This window comes from Eurosta solidaginis, chromosome 5 (genome assembly GCF_040869045.1).
Source record: "Eurosta solidaginis isolate ZX-2024a chromosome 5, ASM4086904v1, whole genome shotgun sequence".
Taxonomy (NCBI): Eukaryota; Metazoa; Arthropoda; class Insecta; order Diptera; family Tephritidae; genus Eurosta; species Eurosta solidaginis.
Genome location: NC_090323.1, coordinates 42,843,220 through 42,867,218, shown reverse-complemented (window position 1 = coordinate 42,867,218; position 23,999 = coordinate 42,843,220). Strand labels below are relative to the sequence as shown.

Sequence of the window (23,999 nt, the reverse complement as noted above, 5' to 3'; positions counted from 1 at the left end):
AGAACGACGGCCCACTCCCTTTTAAAACCCTCATTAATACCTTTAATTTGATACCCATATCGTACAAACAAATTCTAGGGTCACCCCTGGTCCACCTTTATGGCGATATCTCGAAACGGCGTCCACCTATGGAACTAAGGATCACTCCCTTTTAAAATACTCATTAACACCTTTCATTTGATTCCGATATCGTAGAAACAAATTCTAGAGTCAACCCTGATCCACCTTTATGGCGATATCCCTAAATGGCGTCCACCTATAGAACTATGGCCCACTCCCTCATAAAATACTCTTTAATGCCTTTCATTTGATACACATGTCATACAAACACATTCCAGGGTTTCCCTCGGTTCATTTTCCTACATGGTGATTTTCCCTTATGTTGTCACCATAGCTCTCAACTGAGTATGTAATGGTCGGTTACACCCGAACTAAACCTTCCTTACTTGTTCACTATGTATATGGAAGCTCTATGTATGTCTGTATGCATGTATATAATGCCAACCATACTCCATTATTTTCAAGAGTACGCTAAAATAATGAGTTTTTGTCTGCTAGAGAAAATGAATTTCTGCTCCATTACACTTAATTCAAAAACTGTTATTATATGCAATATTCGATCACAACTACTGATGTAATTTGTGGTATATACGAACGTACATATATATGTACACATGAATGAAGTGTGTGGCATGTCTTTTATCAGGGATCGTACATGTTGTTGTTGCAGCGATAAGGACGCTCCCCGAGGGCCTTGGGGAGTGTTATCGATGTTGATGTTCCTTTGCCGGGTGCAGATCTGGTACGTTCCGGTAACAAGCACCATTAAAGGACTAGCCCGACCATCTCAGGAACGATTTGCTATGACCACATGAAAACTTCTAGGCCAATCCGCCCTCCTACCCCCTAGATCCATTAGGATATCGGGCACCTGCCGCTGGTATATTCTAAGCCCCCTAACTCGCTGGGGTAGGGATAGTACCTCCTTAAATTTTATTTAAAAAAAAGTTTTAAAATTTTTTTGAAATAACAGTTATTTTCCGATATTTTTTTATTTTGCTTGGAAAAACAGTTATTTTATGATGTTTTTGTTTTGCTTGGAAGATAATTGTCATATTGTGAGTTTTATAATTCGATCTGAAAATAATAGTCATTTTTTAACTTTTCATTTATCTCGGGGGAAAACATTCAAATTTTGAGTTTTTTTCGCTCGGATAATTATTTACTTATTTTTTTCGCCTGAAAATGAGGGTTACTTTGTTTTTAATCAGGGAAACTAAAAGTCATTTTTTTAGCTTTTTTTCGTTTGGAAAATAAGAGCTATTTCTTTGAGCCTTTTACTGTCACTATTTGAAAATTATTCTAAAGAACGGTTATTTTCCGAATTTTCCTTTAAGTTTTTCGTTTTACTTGTAAAATTAAAGTCATACTTTGTGTTTTTATTTCGCTCTGGAAATAACAGTTATTTTTTAGAATTTTATTTTTCTCGGAAAAAAAACTGTTTTTTTTTTTTGAGTTTTTTATTTCGGTCGGAAAATAAAAGTTTTTTTTTTTTATTTTGCTTAGAAAATAACACTTATTTTCCGATATTTTTTATATTGCTCGAAAACAGTATTGTATTTTTTAAGTTTTTCGTTTCGCTTGGAAAATAACAGTTATTTTGTGAGTTTTTTATTTCGCCTTGAAAGTAACAGTTATTTCTTGAGTCTTTTATTTTACTGGGAAAATAACAGTTGTTTTTTGAGTTTTTATTTCTATCGTAAAAAACAGTTATTTTTCGATTTTTTATTTTTGCTGGAAAATAACAGTTATTTTGTGAGTTTTTTATTTCGCTTTGAAAGTAACAGTTATTTCTTGAGTCTTTTATTTTTCTCGCAAAAAAAACTGTTTTTATTTCGGTCGGAAAATAAAAGTTATTTTTTAAATTTTTCGTTTTGCTTGCAAAATAACAGTTATTTTGTGAGTTTTTATTTCACTTTGACAGTAACAGTTATTTCTTGAGTCTTTTATTTTGCTGGGAAAATAACAGTTATTTTTTGAGTTTTTTATTAATATCGTAAAAAACAGTTATTTTCCGATTTTTTTTTTGCTGGAAAATAACAGTTGTTTTGTGAGTTTTTTATTTCACTTTGAAAGTAACAGTTATTTCTTGAGTATTTTATTTTGCTTAGAAAATAACACTTATTTTCCGATATTTTTTATATTGCTCGGAAACAGTATTGTATTTTTTAAGTTTTTCGTTTCGCTTGGAAAATAACAGTTATTTTGTGAGTTTTTTATTTCGCCTTGAAAGTAACAGTTATTTCTTGAGTCTTTTATTTTACTGGGAAAATAACAGTTGTTTTTTGAGTTTTTATTTCTATCGTAAAAAACAGTTATTTTTCGATTTTTTATTTTTGCTGGAAAATAACAGTTATTTTTTGAGTTTTTTATTAATATCGTAAAAAACAGTTATTTTCCGATTTTTTTTTTGCTGGAAAATAACAGTTGTTTTGTGAGTTTTTTATTTCACTTTGAAAGTAACAGTTATTTCTTGAGTATTTTATTTTGCTTAGAAAATAACACTTATTTTCCGATATTTTTTATATTGCTCGAAAACAGTATTGTATTTTTTAAGTTTTTCGTTTCGCTTGGAAAATAACAGTTATTTTGTGAGTTTTTTATTTCGCCTTGAAAGTAACAGTTATTTCTTGAGTCTTTTATTTTACTGGGAAAATAACAGTTGTTTTTTGAGTTTTTATTTCTATCGTAAAAAACAGTTATTTTTCGATTTTTTATTTTTGCTGGAAAATAACAGTTATTTTGTGAGTTTTTTATTTCACTTTGACAGTAACAGTTATTTCTTGAGTATTTTATTTTGCTGGGAAAATAACAGTTATTTTTTGAGTTTTTTATTTTCCTCGAATAAAATTAGTTATTTTATGAGTTTTTATTTTGTTCGGAAAATAAAGGTTTTCTTCGAGTTTTATTTCTCGCTCGACAAATAACAGTAGATTAGGTTAGGTTGAACTGGCAAGTCAATAAAGACCTCACATATACTGAATGTGTCTATAATGTTACCAGAACTGATGTGATGACCAAACGGAAAAACCCCAATTAGACACCAGGACTTCTGTTATAAATTAGCTCCGTCCTCTTAGCAAATACTAGAAGTTTTCTATGACATAGCTTAATGGCTGTCTTGAGGTCTGACAACTCCTCCGCCTCTAGTAGCTGGAGCCTTGATCTCGCAAGCGCAGGACATCTTCTTGCAGCCCGCACTTCCTACATCTGCAACCGATGACGCGTAACTTATTAGCATGTGACGACAGAAGGCAGTGTCTAGTTAATATGCTCAAAATGAGACATAAGTCTTCTTTCTTTAAAGATATGATTAGCTTTGTAAATATAATACCGTTGCAGCACCCTAATTTGCTCAATAATTGGTTTTTTCTTAAACTTCAAACCTTTTATAACCGGTAACTCATTATGGTCCGGCCGGCGCGAAGTCTCTTCAAAGCTTGCTTGCATTCCAGGATACTTCTAGATGGAATACTGTATGAGATAATTGCCTCAAGGTCGCTTCGCTTAAGCCCGCTTCCTATACAATCTGCTTTACTTCCCCCCGACATTGTAAGCAGCAGATTAGACCCGTTACCGTACCCTTGCGCCAACCATTCGAGTCTATTGTTGCTTCAACATCTCCTTCGATGCTCAGGCACGGAGAGACTACAAGTCTTCAGTATAATTTTTTGTAGTTAAAATTTTGAGTTATAAAATTTATTTGCAATCCCTGGTTTTTATTGAAAATTTTCACTTTTTCGATTTTTAAAAGCTATCAATATTTTTATCGACACATACATATATACATACAAATTATATATTTTTAATTACAATTTATAGCACACGCTCTCTCCTCTTTCGATATGCATTCGCCTTTCGTGAATGGTATTATCTCGACAGCTCAGTATTCAAGTCGACCAGTCATGAACTTTCACTTGCTTATCATGATAGATTTTCACATCCATCAAATGCACATTCGATGCTGACAAAAGCTCTGATGCACTATTTACAGAACGATCCATAGGGAAACCGAGTGGTAGAAGATCCAAATTTGCGCTACCAACACCAATACCGCATACACGCTGATCCAAAGACCATTTTTGCACACTGCGGTCTTCATCTACGACTGGTGTAATCACAACAAGCATTTGCATTGGCAGACCATCCTCTCGACCGCGTGGTAAAAGTAAACGATGTGGGAAGCGACAAGTTTGTCCACGTACCTCATCGACAGTGATTTCTACTTCAGCACCCTTTAGTGCACGTATTACGCGTTTGTAAATTTCAGTAAAGGGTGTGGTGTCTGCAGCAGTCCATGTGATGTCACGTGACTTACGTTTCAGCTGATTGCGTCCACTGTGAAGTTGGACAATGTGAGCATCAAGTAAGATGTAGTTATGACGTTGGTCATTTAGTTGCGCTATAATTTTATCGCTAGATCCTTCAATCTTCGGACCGAGCAGCGTGCGTACAACTACACGTTGATTGTGTACCGCTGTGACATCAAGTTTTATAGTAAACTCTTTGTGATTGAGACGTTGTTGACGCGCGACAATCATGCGTGTTGGTCCATCCGCAGTGTGCTTGATCGTTTGTGTTGCATCAAGCGCATTTATGAGATCCACATCTGTTGGCTCCACGTAAGTACATAATTTGTCTACTTGAACTTGGTTGATGGTAATACCTTCCGCCTGAATATCTTCCTTGCGATATTCATCCACGTTTTGTTGACGTTGCGCATCGCCGATGTGCACAATTCTGCGGAGTACATGCAAGATCGCGGGATTCTTTACATTCAAGGACGTTTGTGTTAGCTTCTGCGCATCACTTTGCGCGTCTTCAGTTTGTTTAATAATTGCGCGTAAAATACTTACGATATTCAACGCATTTTCATGTTCCCTGTTCTTACCCAAGAGCGCGTCTCCAATCACGTTATCGATCTCAGCTTGATTACGCAAAGTTTGTTTTTGGGTTGTGCCGATCTTTTGCTCCACTTCAGCTCGAATTATGCTTTTGAAATGTTTTTCAACTTCATTAATGTTCTCGCGCAGCCCTCGATTTTGATCCGTCTTTAGGTTCGCCTCATCGGTGCTGATTCCTTGTAGGCTGTTTCCGCGCCTTGCGGTGTCGACATCATACTGTGATTCAAGTTCATCTCCACTATGTCCGTGTGAGATCTGCTCCAAATTAATACGCGCTACTAGTTGTTGTAAATTGTGCAGTAACAATTCTCCGCCACGCATTTGCTCAATACTACGTTCGTGGTCCGCGTTTGTGCTACTACTCCAATTACGTAAGGAACGTTTATGACGTAAGTTTCCCAAACCAACTCGTGCTCCTTGTGCGTGTTGGGAGCCAAGTTCAGGACCATTTTTGTCAGTTTCATCTTCCCACTGTGCCCCCTTTTGTGTTTCATCGGTCGAGTGTGTTTTCTGACTACCGCGGTTTTTCATTGTCCAACGTTCCATATCATCTGTTCTTGTTAATACATTATTTCTGCTCACTTCATGTGCCTCGTGCACACCGATATTACCCATACCACGTTCTGTTTTCACTGTCCATGCTCCATCGTTGCTAATAAAACTCATCCCTTTTTTGTTCTTTCCTTGCGCCGTTTCCATCAAACTATCATGCGCCCAACGTTGGGATCCACGACTTCCGGTATATTGATCGTCTCTTTGTTGTGGCTCATCTTGTTGCTTGGACCAATTAATGTTGCTAATCTTACGCCGACTTATTGGTAATAAACGTTCATCGTCAATATTGACTTCGCGCAAATTATGTTCCACTTCATCCTCACCCGTGTAGCCACCCTGGTGTTCATCAACAGCTTTTGATTTTTGTCGGTGCATAGCCATTTGTCTATTCCAATCCATTTGCATTCTATTCGTCCAGCTTTCGTGCATACCCGCGGCTTCATGACCCTCTGGCAGCGCTCCACCCTGGCTTTGAATTGGGTTCATGAAACGTTTATGCGTATTGGCTTCATCGCTGTCATGTGATTCATGAGTCCAATCTGACACCACGTCCCGTCCACTATGCGTATAAAGCTTGTCGTTCATTACAGCGGCATGTTGTCTGAGTTGGCTGCGGTAAAGCAAGTTTTCATCGTCGGCAGTGTGTGTTGGGAGTCCTCCACCTAGAAGTTGGGAACTCCTCATAGAATTACCATCGAAGCCATTTCTCTGATGCATCTCATAATAGTTTCTTGGTGCATTCCGTTCTAGCCACTGAAGATTTGAGGTGTCATCTTCCAAACCATAGTTGTAGTGTCCGCTAGTTGGTACATGTTCGTCACTATTTGTGTACGGATTCCATTGAGACCATATTTGTTGTCCACCCTTCATCGCAGCATCATTTTCGGCATCGGAATCCAAATTTTGCTTGTTCCAGATATCCTGTTTGTTCCAGACACCCTCTTTTGCGGCTTTTCCAATCTGATTTCGTGTTCCGCTATGAACCATTGCTCCCTCATTCCTGTTCAAGCTTACATGACCAAATCCAGCTCCACTTTGATACTGATTGCCTTGCGCCCACTGACGGCGAGCAATAGGTAGTGAACGTTCCTTGACTGCATCAATATTCATATCTGTATCTTCAATTTGGCCATAATGATTCCGTAAACTGCTCTTCAACATTGATCCTACATTTCTATTCAAGCCAACGCGCCTTATTTGCGCAACATTTTTATCGCGATTCATGTGTTCCTCGTTTGTCATCCAGGTGTCGTGTTCTCCATTCGCATTAACATCATGTTTCACTGGAGTCCAACGGCGACGAGCAGTATCTGTATTCCACGTATCGTCATCTCCGGATTGTTGATCATAATACCGCATCTCTGTTGGCGATGTCGGTACTACATTCTTCCTCAAACCCACTCTAGCTAGTTCATCTCTATTTTGTTGCTGCCCACTCATCTGCTTCGAATCCTTTTCGTTCAAACATAAATCAGCCATAAAACTTTGCAAGTATGCCTGAAAACCCACATCTTCGGTTAGCAGCTGTAGTCCGCCTTCGTCTCCATCCTCCCCTTGCGATTTCGTATCCGATATAACAATGCGATCATCAGCCGTCAACGATACATGCATTGGAGCCTTACCAGCCTTACGTGATTGTATTTCCAAGCGCATTTCACGCCAAGGCATCCACAACTCCCGATCATCCAGAGAGCTTACGTTCTTGCTATTCTTGCTACGCAACAATTTATTCATACCAATCATTTCGAGTATAGTAGGAATATGTAGTCCTGTGTTCATCTTAGCTTGTGCATCATCCAATTGATTTAGATTTATATTTTTAGCGTGTTCTATGAGCTCCTCATCGAGATAGAGTTCAGGCAAAATTTCATGTATACCAGGTAAAATCAATGTTTGCGTATCCTTGCGATCTCGTATGGCCGGAAGCAGCGCGTTCACAAAGAGTGCGTCATTAATGTGTGTGCGTGCATGTATTATATTCTTTTGTAGAGTTTCCCAATCTCGTGCGCAGGCCAACAGACGATAAAGTCCGATCATTTGGCGCATATGCTCCTCATTGGCTAATGTGAATGGTTCATTCTTACTTAAAAGCTTTTGATTGCGACTTAATTGGATTACATGAGCCATCTCCTCATCTATGCCCTGGAAGTGGAGAGTTTGAAAAAGATATAAGTATTATATGGAAGATCTTGGAGACATTAAGAGCTGTACCTCATTATAAAGGTCCTCATCGTCAATAAGTTGATTCTGAGCAGCATTGGAAATTTGCAAGAGCTGCTCATTTTCAATCGGTGCGTTGATGTGTTGGACTATATCGAGCAGGAGTTTTTGATGCATCAAATCCTCATGAGACATTTGAGATATGTGTTGTGTACCTACAGGAAAAAATTACAAGGTGTGTAAATCTTTTAGCTATACTCTGGAAATAGATAGATCAAACGAATTACCACTCCTTCCATTGCTTTCGCTATCGCGCTCCTGTCCGACTATACTCAGCTCCTCGTCTATTTTATCCAGCACTCCAGCCGCTACCATGCCGATCAAGCACATCAGCGTTAGTAAACACCACTTCATTTTGATTGGACTCCTTTTGAAGACTTGAACAACAACTCTACTCTGCTATAAGATTGAAACTGTGAAGTAATATCGCTACTCTGCGACCTTTTATACAAAAATTTCAACCATTTACCTCTACAAGATAATGAACTCAGCGGTAGATAACCACATACCTCCTCATACTGCATGAGCTTGATGAAATTATCTTTCCGCTAAAGTGCACATTTGCAGTGTAAACATATTTTTTAGCCAAACTTTTGTCAATATTTTCGTAGTTCAATTATACTCCTTCCCAATTATCGATAACAATTATATGCCTGCTTAAGTTTTTTGCTTTGTTTAAGACGCCTTATCAGCTTGCTGTTGTGAGGCTCCGATATAGCTGTAGGTATTATGCAATCTTACCTTGCATATTTCGTCATCTATAGAGAGAGTTGAAGTGGCTCTGGGAGTATTCTGGAGAAAAGTTCTATGAAGGATTTACGGATTTCTGCGAATTGGCGACGATACGTATAGAATGAGATTTAATGATAAGCTGTACGAGCTTTACGCAGACATCAACATAGTCCAGCGAATTAAAATACAGGGGCTATGCAGGCTAGGCCATGTTATGCGTATGAAAAAAGGCGTTCCGCCTAATAAATTTTTTCATCGGAACCCGCTTATGAAAGCAGAGGAAGCGGGTGGCAACCACTCCGCTTGAAGCTGCAGATGGAAATTCCTTTGATGCCACCAATTGGCGCCAGTTATCAGAGCAAATAAGCGACTGGCGCACCCTGTTGGACCGCCACAACCGATGAAATGGTTTAGCGCCAATTAGGTAAGTAATCCTCCAGCCACCTCTTTGAGTTGCCCAAGTCTTGCCTCTATACATATCCAGAACTTGTATCAGTCCGTTGTCCTAGGTTTCTAAAGTTTCCCGTTTCTCTTTAGGGAGATGCTGAAGCTGATATATGCATAGACTGAGAAGGAATGCCTGTCAAGGACCCTCTATTTATTCCCTGGTACATCATGCTCAGAATTTAAGCACATTACTTGACGTTGGCCCAGCATATACGTAGGAACGCTACTCATCTAAACGAAGTAGAAAATAAAATAATAGGGATGCACCTCTATCGTTAATATCGTCCCCTCCCCGTAGACTGCGATGTGCGTTCACAATCACGGCTATCACAAACCAGCCCTTGCACGCTTCTCGGTTCACTAGCTCTTTAAACTCCTCTGGTGGAGCTTCCATGTTTTGAGTAGCCTGCCAGGATAAGGGACTGTTCTTTCTTCCGATCTATTGCTGCTATTGTTAGGTCTTCAGTACTGAAGTTAGATATCATAAAATAGGTTTTTCCTTACCATTACTGTAGCTCTACCTCTGCCTGCTGTCTTTGCGTAATAGACTCTGAAAGGAAGTGATATAACCTGCAATGAAAAAAGCGTACCGCTGAAGCTCTTGTTTAGGTTTTACTTTTATATGAAAAAACTATTTTGTAAAACTTTCCTTCTCCTTCAAGTCTTCCTTTACACACTCCTCACCCTCCACCTTCACTCTCCGCCACCACCTCTGTTTTGTTTTACGTTTCTCTCTCCTGCTTTTCACTTAATTTTGAAATATGTGCAAGGTTTAAAGCCTGTAGCTCAATAGAAAGTGCTATAAAGTTTATAGAAAGACTCTCCCGTTTGCGCATGAGATATCGATCAGTGCGCCCTCTAGAGAGTTTTTTTATTCTCATTTTACTGCCATTGACCTCTGAGCCACATTTCATATTCCTGGTACCTAGCTTTTTCCTCTGAAATACGTTTAAAATTTCAGTTCTCTAGCTTACCGGGAATTTGCTTAAAAATCGATCAGAAGACTCCAAGTCTTGTTATAATTTTCATTTCGACCCGTGCGCCATCTGGCAGATTTTTTTTTTCACCTTTTGTTGCATTTTCTCGGTGCTCGGAACTATATGTGAAGTCTCAAATTTGCAGCTCAATGGCGATTCTTTTGCAAATTCGTGGCAAGATCGTGTACGCTTAATACCTCGATGGGTGCGACCCCTAGCTAAACTTTTTGTGGTAGATGTTTCACACACTTTAACATCAAAAATACGTGTCAATTTTCAAGATTCTAGATTTCCAGGAGAATATACATAAAAAACCAGCAAAATATTCCAAATCTCATATGAATTTTGTAACTATTTATACCCGCGCGTCACCTATCGGACTTTTTTCTGCTTAAGTTGCATTGCCTCGATCCTCCTATAAATATAAGTGAGCTTTCAACTTGTAGCTCAATGGAAAATTTATTGAAACTTGATCGCAATGTTTCTTCGTTTGGTACGTACTTTCTAAAAATCCTGCCCGGGGCCGCCGCCTATTGGCATTTGTCCACTCTCTAATATATTATCATCAGGTTTCCAACCAAGTGTGAGATTTTTAGTTGGTTACGCAATGTGAAGTATCTCGAAAATTGATCGCAGGATTATATCGGATCCGAGAAAGTTTTCTAAAGATTTAGATCCGTGCTACACTTAGCGACAAGCCTTGCCATATTTATTAAACTGTCACTGATCACTGAAATTTTCTCTACTTCGATTACATTGTCACGGTCCTGATCTGAGTGAAAGGTTTCAAGTTTCTGGCAAAGTGACTTAAAAATCAACCGCAAGATTCCACATGCTCTTCAGGGAATTTGTAAACATCTTTAAATATATAGGCCCCATCCGGTAGAACATTTTATCCTAAGTATTGCAATCTAAATAGCTATTCAAATCTCTAGCTCACCGGAAAGTTATTTGAAAACGGACCGGACAAGTTTTTTTAAATATCACGATCCCTGCGCCACCTAGTGAACGTTTTTTCTCTCATGTTTCATTGTTATCGGGCTCTGAAGTATGCCCCAAGTTTGAGGACCACAGCTCCACAGGAAGTTACTCAAGAATGCATTGAAATATTCAACGTATTCAGCTACGTTTATAGTACCCATAGTTTTGAAAAAGTACAATCGTATTGAAAATTCCATCAACGCATCCACACTTGTGATGCTCTCGAAGTCATACCCCTAGTTATTTTATTGTGTACTCCTAAAACTATGCAGTATAAAATTATATGATGTAGTATTGGATGATAAGACCGGATATGGCCTATGTACTGTCATGGCGTAGAAGGGTGTAGAGCCCTGTAGGAATTGAAGTCAAACTTAAACTGGATTCGAACAATTTTTTTGATAGTAACTGAAAAAATTTTGAGTTGGTTACATTCACATTACTCCGCAGCTGCGTAATAGTGCACTTACTTTTTGGGTAATCTCACTACCTATCAGTTTGATGCCTCTTACAGAATAAATCAGTCTAGCTTTAACATTGGTTTGATAGTGAAATCTTGAGTTCCCATGGTTTTAATACTCCCGGATATGAGTGAAGTCGACTTCGGTTTAATACTGCAGAGCTTCGAAGATGGAAGAGCCTGTCCAGAATGTTGACACGCGCTGCGTGTAAGATCTATATTGCAATGTCCTGTCGTTTACCAGTTAATTAAATCTGGAAAGTTCGACTATACGTTTGGCCAAAGTACTTAGTCTGCCTATCTATAAGAGCGTTTCACCTGACCGAAAGCCCAAAGGCCAGTTAGATACTGTCAACATTTTCTTATTGTGATTTAGGTAATGCTTAGTAAAGTATGTAACCTAAACTAATGGCCAACCGTGAATCCTAAACAATATTTCTCACCTTTTATACACCCACACATACGTAAAGTCAGTACAGATGACTACTTAAGTACTCTAGATAATCTCTGCCGGCCCCTCTACTATATGTGTTTGATGAAGTCGATGATAGTAAATTAGGAGTCTTATTGTAGCAGGGGCTGAGACAGGTTTAATGATGAACTGTACGAGATCTACGCGGACAAAAGTATTGTGTAACAAAAGTACAAAAAATGGAACAAGGCGCTCCGGCTCAGAAGATATTCTTGTCGGCATCCGTATTTGGAATCAGAGGAGGGAAGGCCTCCACCTGTAGAAATTGTTAAATGGCTCGATATACAGTTTTCAGAATAGCTTGCTATCTAGTAGATATTGAGCTTTGAAAAAAGTACTTCCGTAAAACAATCAATTCATTCGCTCCCTGACTTCAACGTGACTGTTCGCGAACATTGAAGAGCTTCGTCAAACTTCCAGTCAGCCTAAACAACGAAAACAATATCAGTAGGCAACAGAAAACTAAAGTGATCTGTACAGATGGCGACGAATCATGCACGGTGTAGAGGGAAGATGAGTTGACGCGAGGAGTATTCTAGAGAAAATTTCGTCGAGAAATGTATGCTTCTGTGCGTGATGATAAAGGTGTAATTCGAGGGAGCTTTAATTATATACTCTATGGGCTTTACGTAGACGTGAACATAGTCCAATGACAGCTGAAAATGAAAATGACGCATTTCTTGCGGTACTCGTTTGTGAAAACAGAGGAATGTAAACACCACTACTCAGTTTGGAAGGACACGTGAAGTGTGCCATTGGAGTCATAAAGGTGATAAAAAACTCCACCTAATTTTCCTTCGAAATTCTGGAAAGAGCGTGCCTAGGCTGCAGTTGCGTCAATATATATATATATATATTGAAGCTCGGCCTTAGATCTCTTCGGAGGTTATCGCGCCTTACATTTATTTATTTTTTTTATATATTGATTGTCAGGCGGCGATTGAGGCAAATAATCTCACACAGTTCAATGTTGTTGTTGTTGTAGCAGTCCTCCGCCCCATCCAATAGGTGCGACCGATCACAGATTTTCATCAATATCCTCTAACGGAAGTCCAAGGAAACTTGCCGTTTCAACAGGGGTGGACCATAATGAGAGGGGTCTTAGAGGCGTTGGTTCCACTATACAGGTGAAGAGAGGATTGGTGTCATGTGGGGACACGTTACAAGCAGCACATATGTTTTTTATGTCGGGGTTGATTCTGGATAGGTAAGAGTTTAACCTGTCACAGTATCCAGATCGAAGTTGAGCTAGAGTGACTCCAGTTTCCCTAGGGAGTGTGCGTTCCTCCTCTGCAAGTTTTGGGTATTATTTTTTGAGTACAGGATTCACCGGGCAATTCCTGGCATAGAGGTCCGACGCCTGTTTGTGGAGTTCGCTGAGGACCTGCTTGTGTTTTTTGGCTTCATACGGCTGTCTTCTCAGTTGCCGTATTTGCTCATAGTGCCTACTGGGATGACTCCTTAAGCCCCTGGGCGGCGTTGGCTGATCAATCAGATGTCTGTTGAGATGCCCAGGTTTCTGGGTATTCAACAGGAACTGTTCGGTTAACATTTCATTTCTCTCCCTAATGGGGAGTATTCTCGCCTCATTATGTAGTTTCTGTTCTGGGGACATAAGAAGACAACCCGTGGCGGTTCTGAGGGCAGTATTTTGGCAGCCCTGTAGCTTCTTCCAGTAAGTAGTCTTAAGGTTTGGCGACCATATCGGGGACGCGTACCATGCAATCGGCTGGTCAATTGCTTTGTAAGTGGTAATGAGCGTTTCTTTTTTATTTATTTTATTACGGCTCTGGATTTTCGGTACAATTGCGGCTGCCTGCTCACCAAAATGTAGATCCTGATCAAAGGTAACCCCATTTAATTTGTTGTAACCCCTCACACAGTTCATCATCAAGAAGTGTGCTGGAATGCAAAGAAGCATTTGAAAAACTTCACTCAGGCCAGAAAATACATCTAGGTATACTGTGTTCCTAGTCGTAAAGGGATAGAAGGTAACGAAAAGGTCGATGAAATGACAAAGGAGGTTGCTGCACGCGCTGAAGCGACAGTAGACGACACAATCCGTTTGGGAGAGATCAAAATTAGGAAGGAGTTGCCTATGATCCATGCAGCAGTAAAGGCGTGCACAGAAGCGCGGGATTGCAAAATTCCTAAAAGCATATGCAAGTCCTACAATATTAGGCTCACAAAGTGGTTCTTATCGCTGAAGAGAGATAGCTGTAGGCTCATGATGCGCATAATAACTGAACACTACCTTCTGGCGTCACTTGCTTATAAGTTAGGAAGTACCGGCCAGTTCAACCTTAAACTTACACCCCAGCGGGTTAGGGGGTCAGAATATACCCGCGGAATATCAGAATGTACCCGCCTGTCATAAGAGGCGACTAAAATACTAAAATACCAGATTCAAGGGGCTGTGTAGCGCAACCCTTCAGGTTGCCAGCGCAATATATAGCTTCTCCAAACCCAATTGTCAACCTCACCTATCCGCGCCGAATCCTGTTTCACTAACAGATGAGGCTCTGACGACCCCAAGCTCCTCATGGAACTTGGGGATGGGGAGGGAGGGATGGCCCGAAGGTTTAACGTGGCCATATAAATCGTTCCCGAGATTGTCGGGCTAGCACCTTAATGGTGCTGGTGGTGGTGTTACCGGAGCGTACCGGATCTGTATCCATCACATCGATAACACTCCCCAAAGACTTCGGGGAGCAACCTTATCGCTACAACAACAACAAAAACAATAACAACAACCTTAACCTTACCTTGATGAAATGCAGATGCCTCCTTATTCGAAATTTCACGAAATGTAGAAGATACAATTAAACCTTTGTACATTTAGTAAATAGAGTTGCTATCAATTCCGAAATGACAATTTTCTTTTATTATTTTAATTAAAGTATAAATTGATGCATTGAAAAAATATTTTTAAAAATACATGAGTAATTTGACGTATAGAAATTTAAACACGAACACTATTGTCATGCCTAATCGCTGTCTCGATCACTTGAACATTTGGAATATTCAAAGCTTCCTCGTCGAAGATTTGTCTATCCAGTGGGTAACCCAAAGGCAATTGATCTGCACCAACAGCAGAGATGCCAAAACCACTAATTTGCTGAGGATACACATCTCCACTAAGATATTGGCGATACTCTTCAGTCGACGGCGTTGCGATAACCAAAATTTGTACTGGCAAACCACCGTTAACGTTGGTGCCATGCGGCAACAAAAGATTGCGTGGTAATTGACGAACGCTGCCAGATTGTTGCTGCGTTATTTTCCCAGTCATAACTTGACGATAGAGTTGACTAATCGTGGTAGCATCATTGTCATAGCCATTAAATTGACGTGAACTGCGTTGTATATAGTTTTTGCCAGACTTAAGTTGTTGTACAAAAGTATCCATAACAATATAGTTTTGATTACATGCTGTCAATGGCACATGACGTCCATTATAATCGATTTGTGGCACCAATAATACACGTATTGCAACCTCTTGTGCCTGCTCCACTGCAATATCCATAGAAACGGTAAAGGGTTCATGGTTCAAACGCTGCTGACGTGCCACTACTTTTTGGTTCAAACGCTGCAAATTGTTGGTATTTGTTTGTAGTAGCTGTTCATCGAGCAAATTGATGAGATCGGCATCGTAATTTTCAGTGTAAGTGATTAAAGGTGTGATTTGCACATTTTGCACCGCAATATCACCGCTCAGCTGGTCTTTGGTGTAGGGTTGCAATTGTTGACGATATTCAGCTATCAACTCAGCATATGCGATTATGATTTGTTGTGTGAGTGGTTCACGTAAATTACCATAAAAGAGTGCAAGTGGCATAAGTGCATTCACTGCACCAACTGGATAGCCGACTATGTTGGCGATTTGTTGTTGTAAGGTGAGTACTGTACGCTGTGCGTTATACGGTAGTTGTTGTTTCTTCAATATCAAACGTCCATTAATAATATCAGCAATGATTCTGAGTGTTGCTTCGCTGCTCTTGCTTATCTTGTGCTCCTCACGCACTTGCTCGATGAGTGTATGCATTAGTTGCATCAATTGTGCGATTTTTACGCTCTGTGCTTGAGAATATTGTTGTTGTTTGTAAGTTTTATGCTCAATAGCATCAATAATTTGCTCAATATTCAAACGCGCCGCTAGCTCTTGTATGCTCTGCAAAAGTATTTCACCACGCCGTTCATAACTCAATTTCTCTGCAGTGGCAATGTATTGCTCAGTTTCACCACCCGACTTAATGTCGTTCCCGTTTTGGTTTTCACCATGTTTGCTGTCACGTTTACTTTCACCATCACGACTACTCTTTTCACCCTTCTGATGTTTGTGTGCATCACGCACCCAACGATTCAAATCAACCAAGTCTTCGTCATTATTGTATTGTCCATAAGGTTTATATGCCTGCTGACTCTGATACGGAGTTTTGTATTGGTTTTTGGTATGGTAACCGTATGGCAGATTACTGTAGCCATACGAAGCGTCTTCTTGTCTTTGCTGGCGTCCGTAGCCACTAGTATAAAATGGATTATCGTCAACATTCTGAGCTCCATACTGAGTATCTTTACGCCCATAAGTGCCAGTATAGTATGGACTGCCTTTCTTGTTTAGAGATTCATACTGAGTACCTGGATATTGCTGGCTTCCGTAGTCTCGAGTGTAAGATGGATCGTATGCTTGTTTTCTGTAACCCTGGTATTTGGGAGAATCATACGCACCGTTAACATCTCGCTCATATCCCTGATATTGTTGAGGTACGTATGATCCTGTATAAGTTGAGTCATACTGCTCACCCTTGTAACCATATTTAGTAGCGTCCTGATATTGCTGCTCAACAGCTGACTGTCCGTAAGGACCATATGAACCATACACTTGCTTACCATAGCCGTATTGACTTTGTATACCGTAGAATGGATTCGCATGCACTGAGTATGCACCATACTGTTGTTGTTTAATCCCTGTATAAACTCCATGCTGATATTGCGAGTTCTGTGCTCCGCTGCTGATCCCAACAATTTGTTGCTCATACTCAACAGCTTCCGTCGCTGTTTGTGCTAATTGATCAATAACAATATTACGCCATGCAACATCAAGTTGAATATCATTTGCAAGTTCAGTTGAGCTATCGTCCTGCTGCCCCACTGGCACAACAACTTTTGCTGCTATTTCATGTTTATCCACACCGAACTGATCACGACCTCTCGCTGCGACACTTTGCATACGTCGGTTGCTATATTTGTCTGCGTCGAATAGTCCGCCAAAGAAACCGCGTCTGCCAGATTTTGTAGTTTTATCTGTAACCTCGCTAACCAGTTGTTCAAAGTCTACATTTTGCGCGGCATACAATATATAGTTTTCGTAGTAGAGTTGTGGCAAGATCTCATTGATGGCAGGCAAAACAAGATCTTGTGTGTCTTTACGTTCGCGTATCGCTAATGTGAGTGCATCCACAAACATGACAGCATTGATATAAAGACGCGCATAGACGACATTCTTTTGGAAGACCTGGAAATCTCGTGCTAACACAAAGAAGTGTTTCAATCCCACTAACTGGCGGAGAGTTATTATATCGATTGGGTTGTAAATATTATTGCGTCCGATAACTTGTTTATTGCTTGCCTGGTGCAAGAACTCTTGGAGGGCTACGTCATTGGGCTAAGAAGAAAAAATTTTATTTTTATACATTGTCAGTACATGAGCGACGCAAAGACTTACCTCCTCATACATCTCCGGCTGCGTTACGAGTACTTCACCCATTTGTATGAGCTCTGTGTTGACTAAAGGCTTTTGAACCTGTAATAGGACATCGAGCAAGAATTGCTGGCGTTCGTTTGTAAAACTTTGCTCTAAGTGAATAAAGAATTAATATACTAGCAGTACATAAAGTTGACTCAAACTGTCGCTTACTCTGTGCCAACCCTAAACGTCCTGCTGTGATGGAGCACGCCAAGCAGCTTAGTAAAAGTAAAAATGTCTTCATTTTCATCAAGTACGTCATGTTGTACCACTCAACCATCAGTAGACAACTCTGACAAACTTGTAGCGTACCTGAGCTTATATAGCTAGAACAAAAGATTTTTTTGGCGATTTTTTGGGATTATCAATGTTTTCGCTAGCTGCATTATCTCTAAAAAAAACAAGTAAACGTGTCTAAGTTCGGGTGTAACCGAACATTATATACTCAGCGTGAGCTTGAATTGTACATTTAATTTCAGATAAATTACTTTTCTACATAACACGTGACACCGCCAGTTAAAAAAATTTTTCCCCATTTCCTCTTACAATAAAACTTGATAAATGAAATATCCTTGATTCAAAACTATTTTTTGCTAACTTATAGCTTATTATTCTAGTCTACGACCCTTTTAAACTTGTGTTATATCTAAGTTGTCTTTAACCGATCTCGTCCATTTTTTCTAGAAATATTTCCTGGTATAGGCAAAATTTGTGCACCAAATTTTATTACGATCCCTTAATTTTTCTTCGAGTTACGGCTCCCGAAACATAGAAAATTGCTTAGTCATAAAAGGGGCGGTGCTACGCCCATTTTTTTAAATTTTAAGTTTTTCCTATTTATTGTTATAAATACACTTGGGAAGTGAAATACCATTTATATAAAGCTCTTTTTTGCAAAGATATAGCTTATTTTATTCGTCCACGATCCTTTTAAAAATCTTTTATATAAAAGTGGGCGTGGTCCTTAACCGATTTCGTTAATTGTTCTTCAAAGCATTCCTTATAGTAAAGGCAACCTCTCTGCCGAATTTTGTTACGATAGGTTTAACGATTTTTGATTTATGATTAATTATATTTGTAAAATTTACTTTGTCACAAGTGGGCGGTGCCGCGCCCATTTAAAAAAAAAATTTCAACATTCTAGGATATTATTTACTTAATAATCAGGGTTTTGTGTTTTCCAAAATGTTATATATATATTATAAAAGTGGGCGTGGTTATCATCCGATTTCGCTCATTTTCAATACCAATATATTCTGGATCCAGATAAGCTCGTGTACCAAATCTGGTGAAGATATCTCAATATTTACTAAAGTTATCGTGTTAACGGATAGACGGACGGACGGACGGACACGGCTCAATCAAATTTTTTTTCGATACTGATGATTTTGATATATGGAAGTCTATATCTATCTCGATTCCTTTATACCTGTACAGCCAACCGGTACTCAATCAAAGTTAATATACTCTGTGTGCAAGGCACTCTGAGTATAAAAAAATATTTTGCTATTATGCACTTAGTAAATTTACAAATCATTGAACCTTTTTTTTGACAACATTTGTTATCACTACGTGACCTCATTCACAAATGCTTTCTCCACCGAATTTAAAGATGGCACCTCTTGTTGGCAGTTTCGGTAGCTACAAAAAAGAAGGAGTGCGAAAACAACAGAAAGATCCTATATACGCGCAAAAAAATTTCTTCTTGGTAGCAATCGGAAGGAAGATGTATCTTTAAGTTGTGAAATAGCAGCGATGGAGCAGCTGAATGTACCACTGCGGATATAAAGGATCACAACTTCTTCAAAATCGCATATCACATCTGAAGTCTATGTAATACAAGGGACACACAGGCAAAGTTTCGGTAATGCTTCCCAACAAAACCGTATTCTGAAGAAAAGTTACACTGGCCAAGTTGCACCTGCACCGATTAGAAGACGCTCACTTAGACTGCATAAAGGCTCAAGCAAAGCTGAGATACTTTATAAACCCCAAATACGTCGCCTGTGTGCCTGCTTTTCAACTCCGTATGTTCCTATTACCAGCGACTTAAATGTTATTTAACCTAAAATAGTTCGTGGCAGTCAAAAGTTAACTTAAGCTTTCCCAAATCAACTCCCAGCACACCTTCGTTGAGGTTGAAGTCTCAATTGTAGCATGGCTCTTCGATTAAATGTCTAATTACTTTACCGTATTAGCCCTGGATCCCATCTCCCGCTTCATTAATCACAGTAACTTTCGTGTGGAAGAACTTAAGTCATTATGTTTCAGTAAGAATACCAAACTGTTCCCTTCCATCATCGATCCATCCGTGACCATATTCAGAAGTCAACTGCAATATACGAGTTTTACAAAACATTTCCCTCTCGAGGTAATGAAAGTGTAAGCTAGCAGAAGGGGTAGTTGTCGGCACACGATAATGGGTCTTCCTTGGTATCAAGTTGAAGCTGGTATAAATGCTGGAGTTTCCGCAGTCCTCAAGCCCATATGCCTTGCTCGGCATATCCACTGAATGTATATTGTGGCGAATGTTGACATCAACCCTAATCCAGGGTGTTATGCGGACCGTGCCTATTGGACGATTTGCAGCCAGGGGATAAATTCGGCTGTATTCGAACGGAGTCTTCCCGATACCGGGCCACCTCGGGAAGTATTAATGGTAGTAAGCGGCGCTGCTGTGGCGGACGGTTCTTTCCCCGTATATAATACTGGACCGCTGAGCCCGCCTTGTCGGGAAGGTGGTCGTACGACCAAGATGAACGACTCATTACCTGATTGCAATAAGGACGATGTAAAGAGGAGGAGTGAGTCGCAATCCCAGGACGACAAATACGAATTAAGCGATGCGTCGGACTCGGGGAGCGAGAGTAGTGCTGATTCAATGAACTCCGTGTTGGAGAAGCACACAAATGAAAACGTAGTAGAAGAGTGGAGAAGGGTACGGAGCAGAGGAAGTAAAAGAGCTCTCTCGTAGTACCGTGCAGCACTAAGAATTGTACAACGCTTGGGAGCAGTGGTCGACCCAACAGAAGTGGAGAGCGAGCGCTTGGAATGGGCCCATGAAGCGGTAGAAGTAGGTCAAAGGCAGTTCAAAAGGTTTGTTGCGAGAAACCCTCAGTTCTGCAACCGGTACGAGGCGGAAGAAGCGTCCAATGGCAGAATGAAGAGGCAACGTTCGGCGGAAGGCGACAAGCCTGCTTTCAAGAGGCAGAAAGGGCCCAGTCCTAGAGCCGCGAGGCAGGGCAGTCGCATAGACAAGACAAGTAGGCCCAAAGCTGTAAGACAGATGGGCTCCAATAGCGAGGTAGCAACTACCTCGAAAGCTGCGAGTCAGAGGGAAGTTCCAATTAAGGAAGTAGGAGATAAGCCAAAGGGAGATAACGCTAAGACTCCGGCTTTCTCGGAGGCGCTAAAGGGAGTTAACGCTAAGACTCCGGCTTTCTCGGAGGTGCAAAGGGAGATAACACTAAGACTCCTGCTTTTCCCGAGAAGATGAGTGATGTGGCAAAGCAGTCACTGTCCTTTCGGACAAATGACTACTGAAATGTGGAGATCTGTGGAAAGGGAGCTTATTAGCTTAATGCTTAAGATGATGCGGGAACAACCAAGTAAGCCCCTTCCAACCTTTGATTCGGTGGGATGGTATAATGGTGTGAAGATGATAGCGTGCGACAACATCGCGAGCTTGCGGTGGCTAGAGGAAGTGGTTCCAAACCTCCAAAGGCAAGGCACGAACGCGCGGTTTGAGGTGGTGGATAAAGCGCAAATCCCCATGGTACCAAACGTTAAGGTATGGATACCATGCGTGATGAAGTCGGAGGATACACTGCGACTTCTGCAGAATCAGAATCCGAACATACCAACACAGGATTTGAAGGTACTTACTGTATCTCGGCCTACCGAGGATGGTCAGTTCTACATCTTCCAAATAAACAAGCAGGCGGAGGATATTTTGTACACGCAGCTTGGCAAAATGTCCTTTGGCACTGGCAAAATTTACATGCGACTCAGGAAAAGAAGTCCCGAGGATAAAAACCCTAACACGATAGAGGTGGGCGAAGTCGAAAAGGACCTCAAAATCCTAAGGGAAAAAAGACAGGTGGAGGTCCCCGACGTCACCACAAACGTGCTAGAAGAGGACCAACCGCTAAATGGTGCTGTGACTCGCACAGAGGGACACCCGGCACATCAGTCACGACAGGCTGAAGGGGGCCTCGAATACTCTAAACCAAATGGGAAAGGGGAGGACGACGACGTCAAGACGAAGGTGCTGGAGGGGGACAAACAGCCCAATGGTGCTGCGAGTCCTACAGATAAACCTCCAACTCAGTTAAGTGGCGTCGAGCGAACTCCTCCTAACCCTTGAGGGGGGTTCGTTTGACGTGGCGCTGATCCAGGAGACGTGGCTCTCATCGGGAGCAAAGGTTTTTGGACTTAGCGCGCGCGGGTTTGGCGTTTACTACGCGCAAACGGAAGGACGGGTGCGAGCTGTAGTAACGGTAAGGAAACAGCTGCATTCATATATGCTGCCTAATTACACCACTGAGGATCTCGTAGCGGTGGCCGTTGAGCAAAAGAATAAGCAGGCATTTATCCTGGCGTCCTGCTACATGGCCCATGCTGCGGAGGTTCCACCGCTGGAATGCAACAAACCTAGTACAGGAGGAAGGGCGCAAAGGGCGGTTGGTCATAGGCGCAGATGCAAATGCGCACCACAATGCTTGGGGAGGAGCAGATACGAACGAGAGAGGCGAATATCTGTTTTGTTACATCCTGCAAACCAATTTGCAGATAGCCAACAGGGGAAATGTCCCTACATACATTGGTACAACATCCAGCAATGTTCTGGATATTACATTGAGCTCCGAGCGTGATATATCAAGGTATGATTGGATGGTTCTTGATAGACCATCCTTCTCCGACCATGTGTATATCAGCTTCAGCATCCCCCTAAAGAGGGTAGAGAAGGGAGGAACCTTTAGAAACCCTAGGTCAATGAACTGGTCTAAATCCCAGAAACATGTAGAAACAAAACTGGGACAAACCCAAAGAGGTTGCTAATGTAGGAGAACTGGAGGAGTCGAATGAATTCCTAACAAGGACGCTTATGACTGCGTATACCAAAGCTTGCCCTCTAAGAAGATTCAGAGGAAAAGCAAAGCCGCCATGGTGGAGCAATGAGCTGAGTCTTCTAAGAAGACAGGTAAAAGAAATGTTTAAGCTCGCAAAGACCGCGGAAAGCGAAGCGTGTCGTGACGAGTACAGGGATCTACTGAGGATTTAAAAGCGTGAAATTACCAGGGCGAAGAGAAACTCATGGAAAAGTCTCTGTACGGACCATACAGTGCTCCAGCGAAACAGCACGGTTAAAAAAAGTCCTAGCAAGGGGAAACATAGCCCAGGGACTAATAAAGAAAGAGAACGGGGAATGGTCACGTAATAGTGAGGAATCCCTTGAGGTGCTTCTCGATACACATTTCCCATCGGGAGACAGTTTAGAAGAGCCAGCAGACATCACTCACACTTCGATCACGGAGCTAGTAGTGCCGGGCTTGGTGACCGATACCAAGATCAAGTGGGCAGTGAAGACGTTTTCTAAGTTTAAATCGCCGGGCCCAGATGGTATATTCCCAGCCATTCTACAAGTCTCAAGTAGGGCGGTCGTGGAATGGCTTAAAATAATATTCGATGGGTGCATAAGACTGAGTCATGTACCGCACTCTTAGAGAACTGCTCGTGTAGCTTTTCTACCAAAGGCGGGAAGATCGGTCACGTGTATCCCAAAGACTATAGACCCATTAGCTTAACATCATTTCTGCTCAAAACCTTTGAGAGGCTGATAGATCTGTACATAAAGTCCAACGTGGATGAAAAGCTGTTCTCCACAACACAGCATGCGTACACCAAAAGCAAGTCGGTAGACACCGCATTGCATAGGGTGGTAATAAGCATAGATAAATCCCTGGAATATAAGGAGTATGCTCTAGGAGTCTTCTTGGACATTGCCGGGGCTTTCAATAATGTTTCTACTGGCCGATTATGGATGGTCTTAATTAAATTAAAGTACATCCCACCTTAATTAGATGGATCGGTTGCATGTTAAGTAGCAGGAAAATTACATCACAATGGGGACTGTCCGAGGCCACGAAATCAGTGGACAGGGGCACGCCGCAGGGAGGGGTGCTATCACCTCTGCTGTGGACGCTGGTAATCAACCAACTGCTTAGGCAATTCGATGAGGGACCCGTAAAACTTACAGCTTATGCAGATGACGTTGCAATTGTCATAAGTGGAAAGTGCCTTCCAACGATTAGTTCTTTGATGGATCGGGTGCTTCGGGATATTCATACCTGGGCATCTAATGTCGGGTTGAAAGTCAATGCGGAGAAGACGGATATGGTCTTGTTTACAAAGAGGTACAAGGTCCCAAATTGGACCAGGCCTA

General features: G+C 41.0%; 2 protein-coding genes across 2 annotated transcripts in view; both read right to left on the bottom strand.

Moving 5' to 3' along the window:
- Nucleotides 1–3,772: 3,772 nt before the first annotated feature.
- Fbp1 (Fat body protein 1) overlaps nt 3,773–23,999 on the bottom strand; it is a 29,819-nt gene continuing 9,592 nt past the window's right edge. Inside the window, exons 5-7 of the mRNA XM_067791887.1 lie at nt 7,967–8,138; nt 7,731–7,894; nt 3,773–7,661 (exon numbers count right to left, since the gene is read on the bottom strand). Coding sequence (XP_067647988.1) covers nt 3,951–7,661; nt 7,731–7,894; nt 7,967–8,138 — 4,047 coding nt within the window. The 3' untranslated portion in view covers nt 3,773–3,950. The remainder of the gene's footprint in view (nt 7,662–7,730; nt 7,895–7,966; nt 8,139–23,999) is intronic.
- Nucleotides 14,655–17,830, bottom strand: LOC137253685 (fat-body protein 1-like). Its single transcript, XM_067791056.1, has 3 exons — nt 17,726–17,830; nt 17,534–17,664; nt 14,655–17,473 (listed from the first exon to the last, which is right to left on the bottom strand). The coding sequence occupies exons 1-3, from the start codon at nt 17,814–17,816 to the stop codon at nt 14,771–14,773; spliced, it is 2,925 nt and encodes a 974-aa protein (XP_067647157.1). The 5' UTR covers nt 17,817–17,830; the 3' UTR covers nt 14,655–14,770.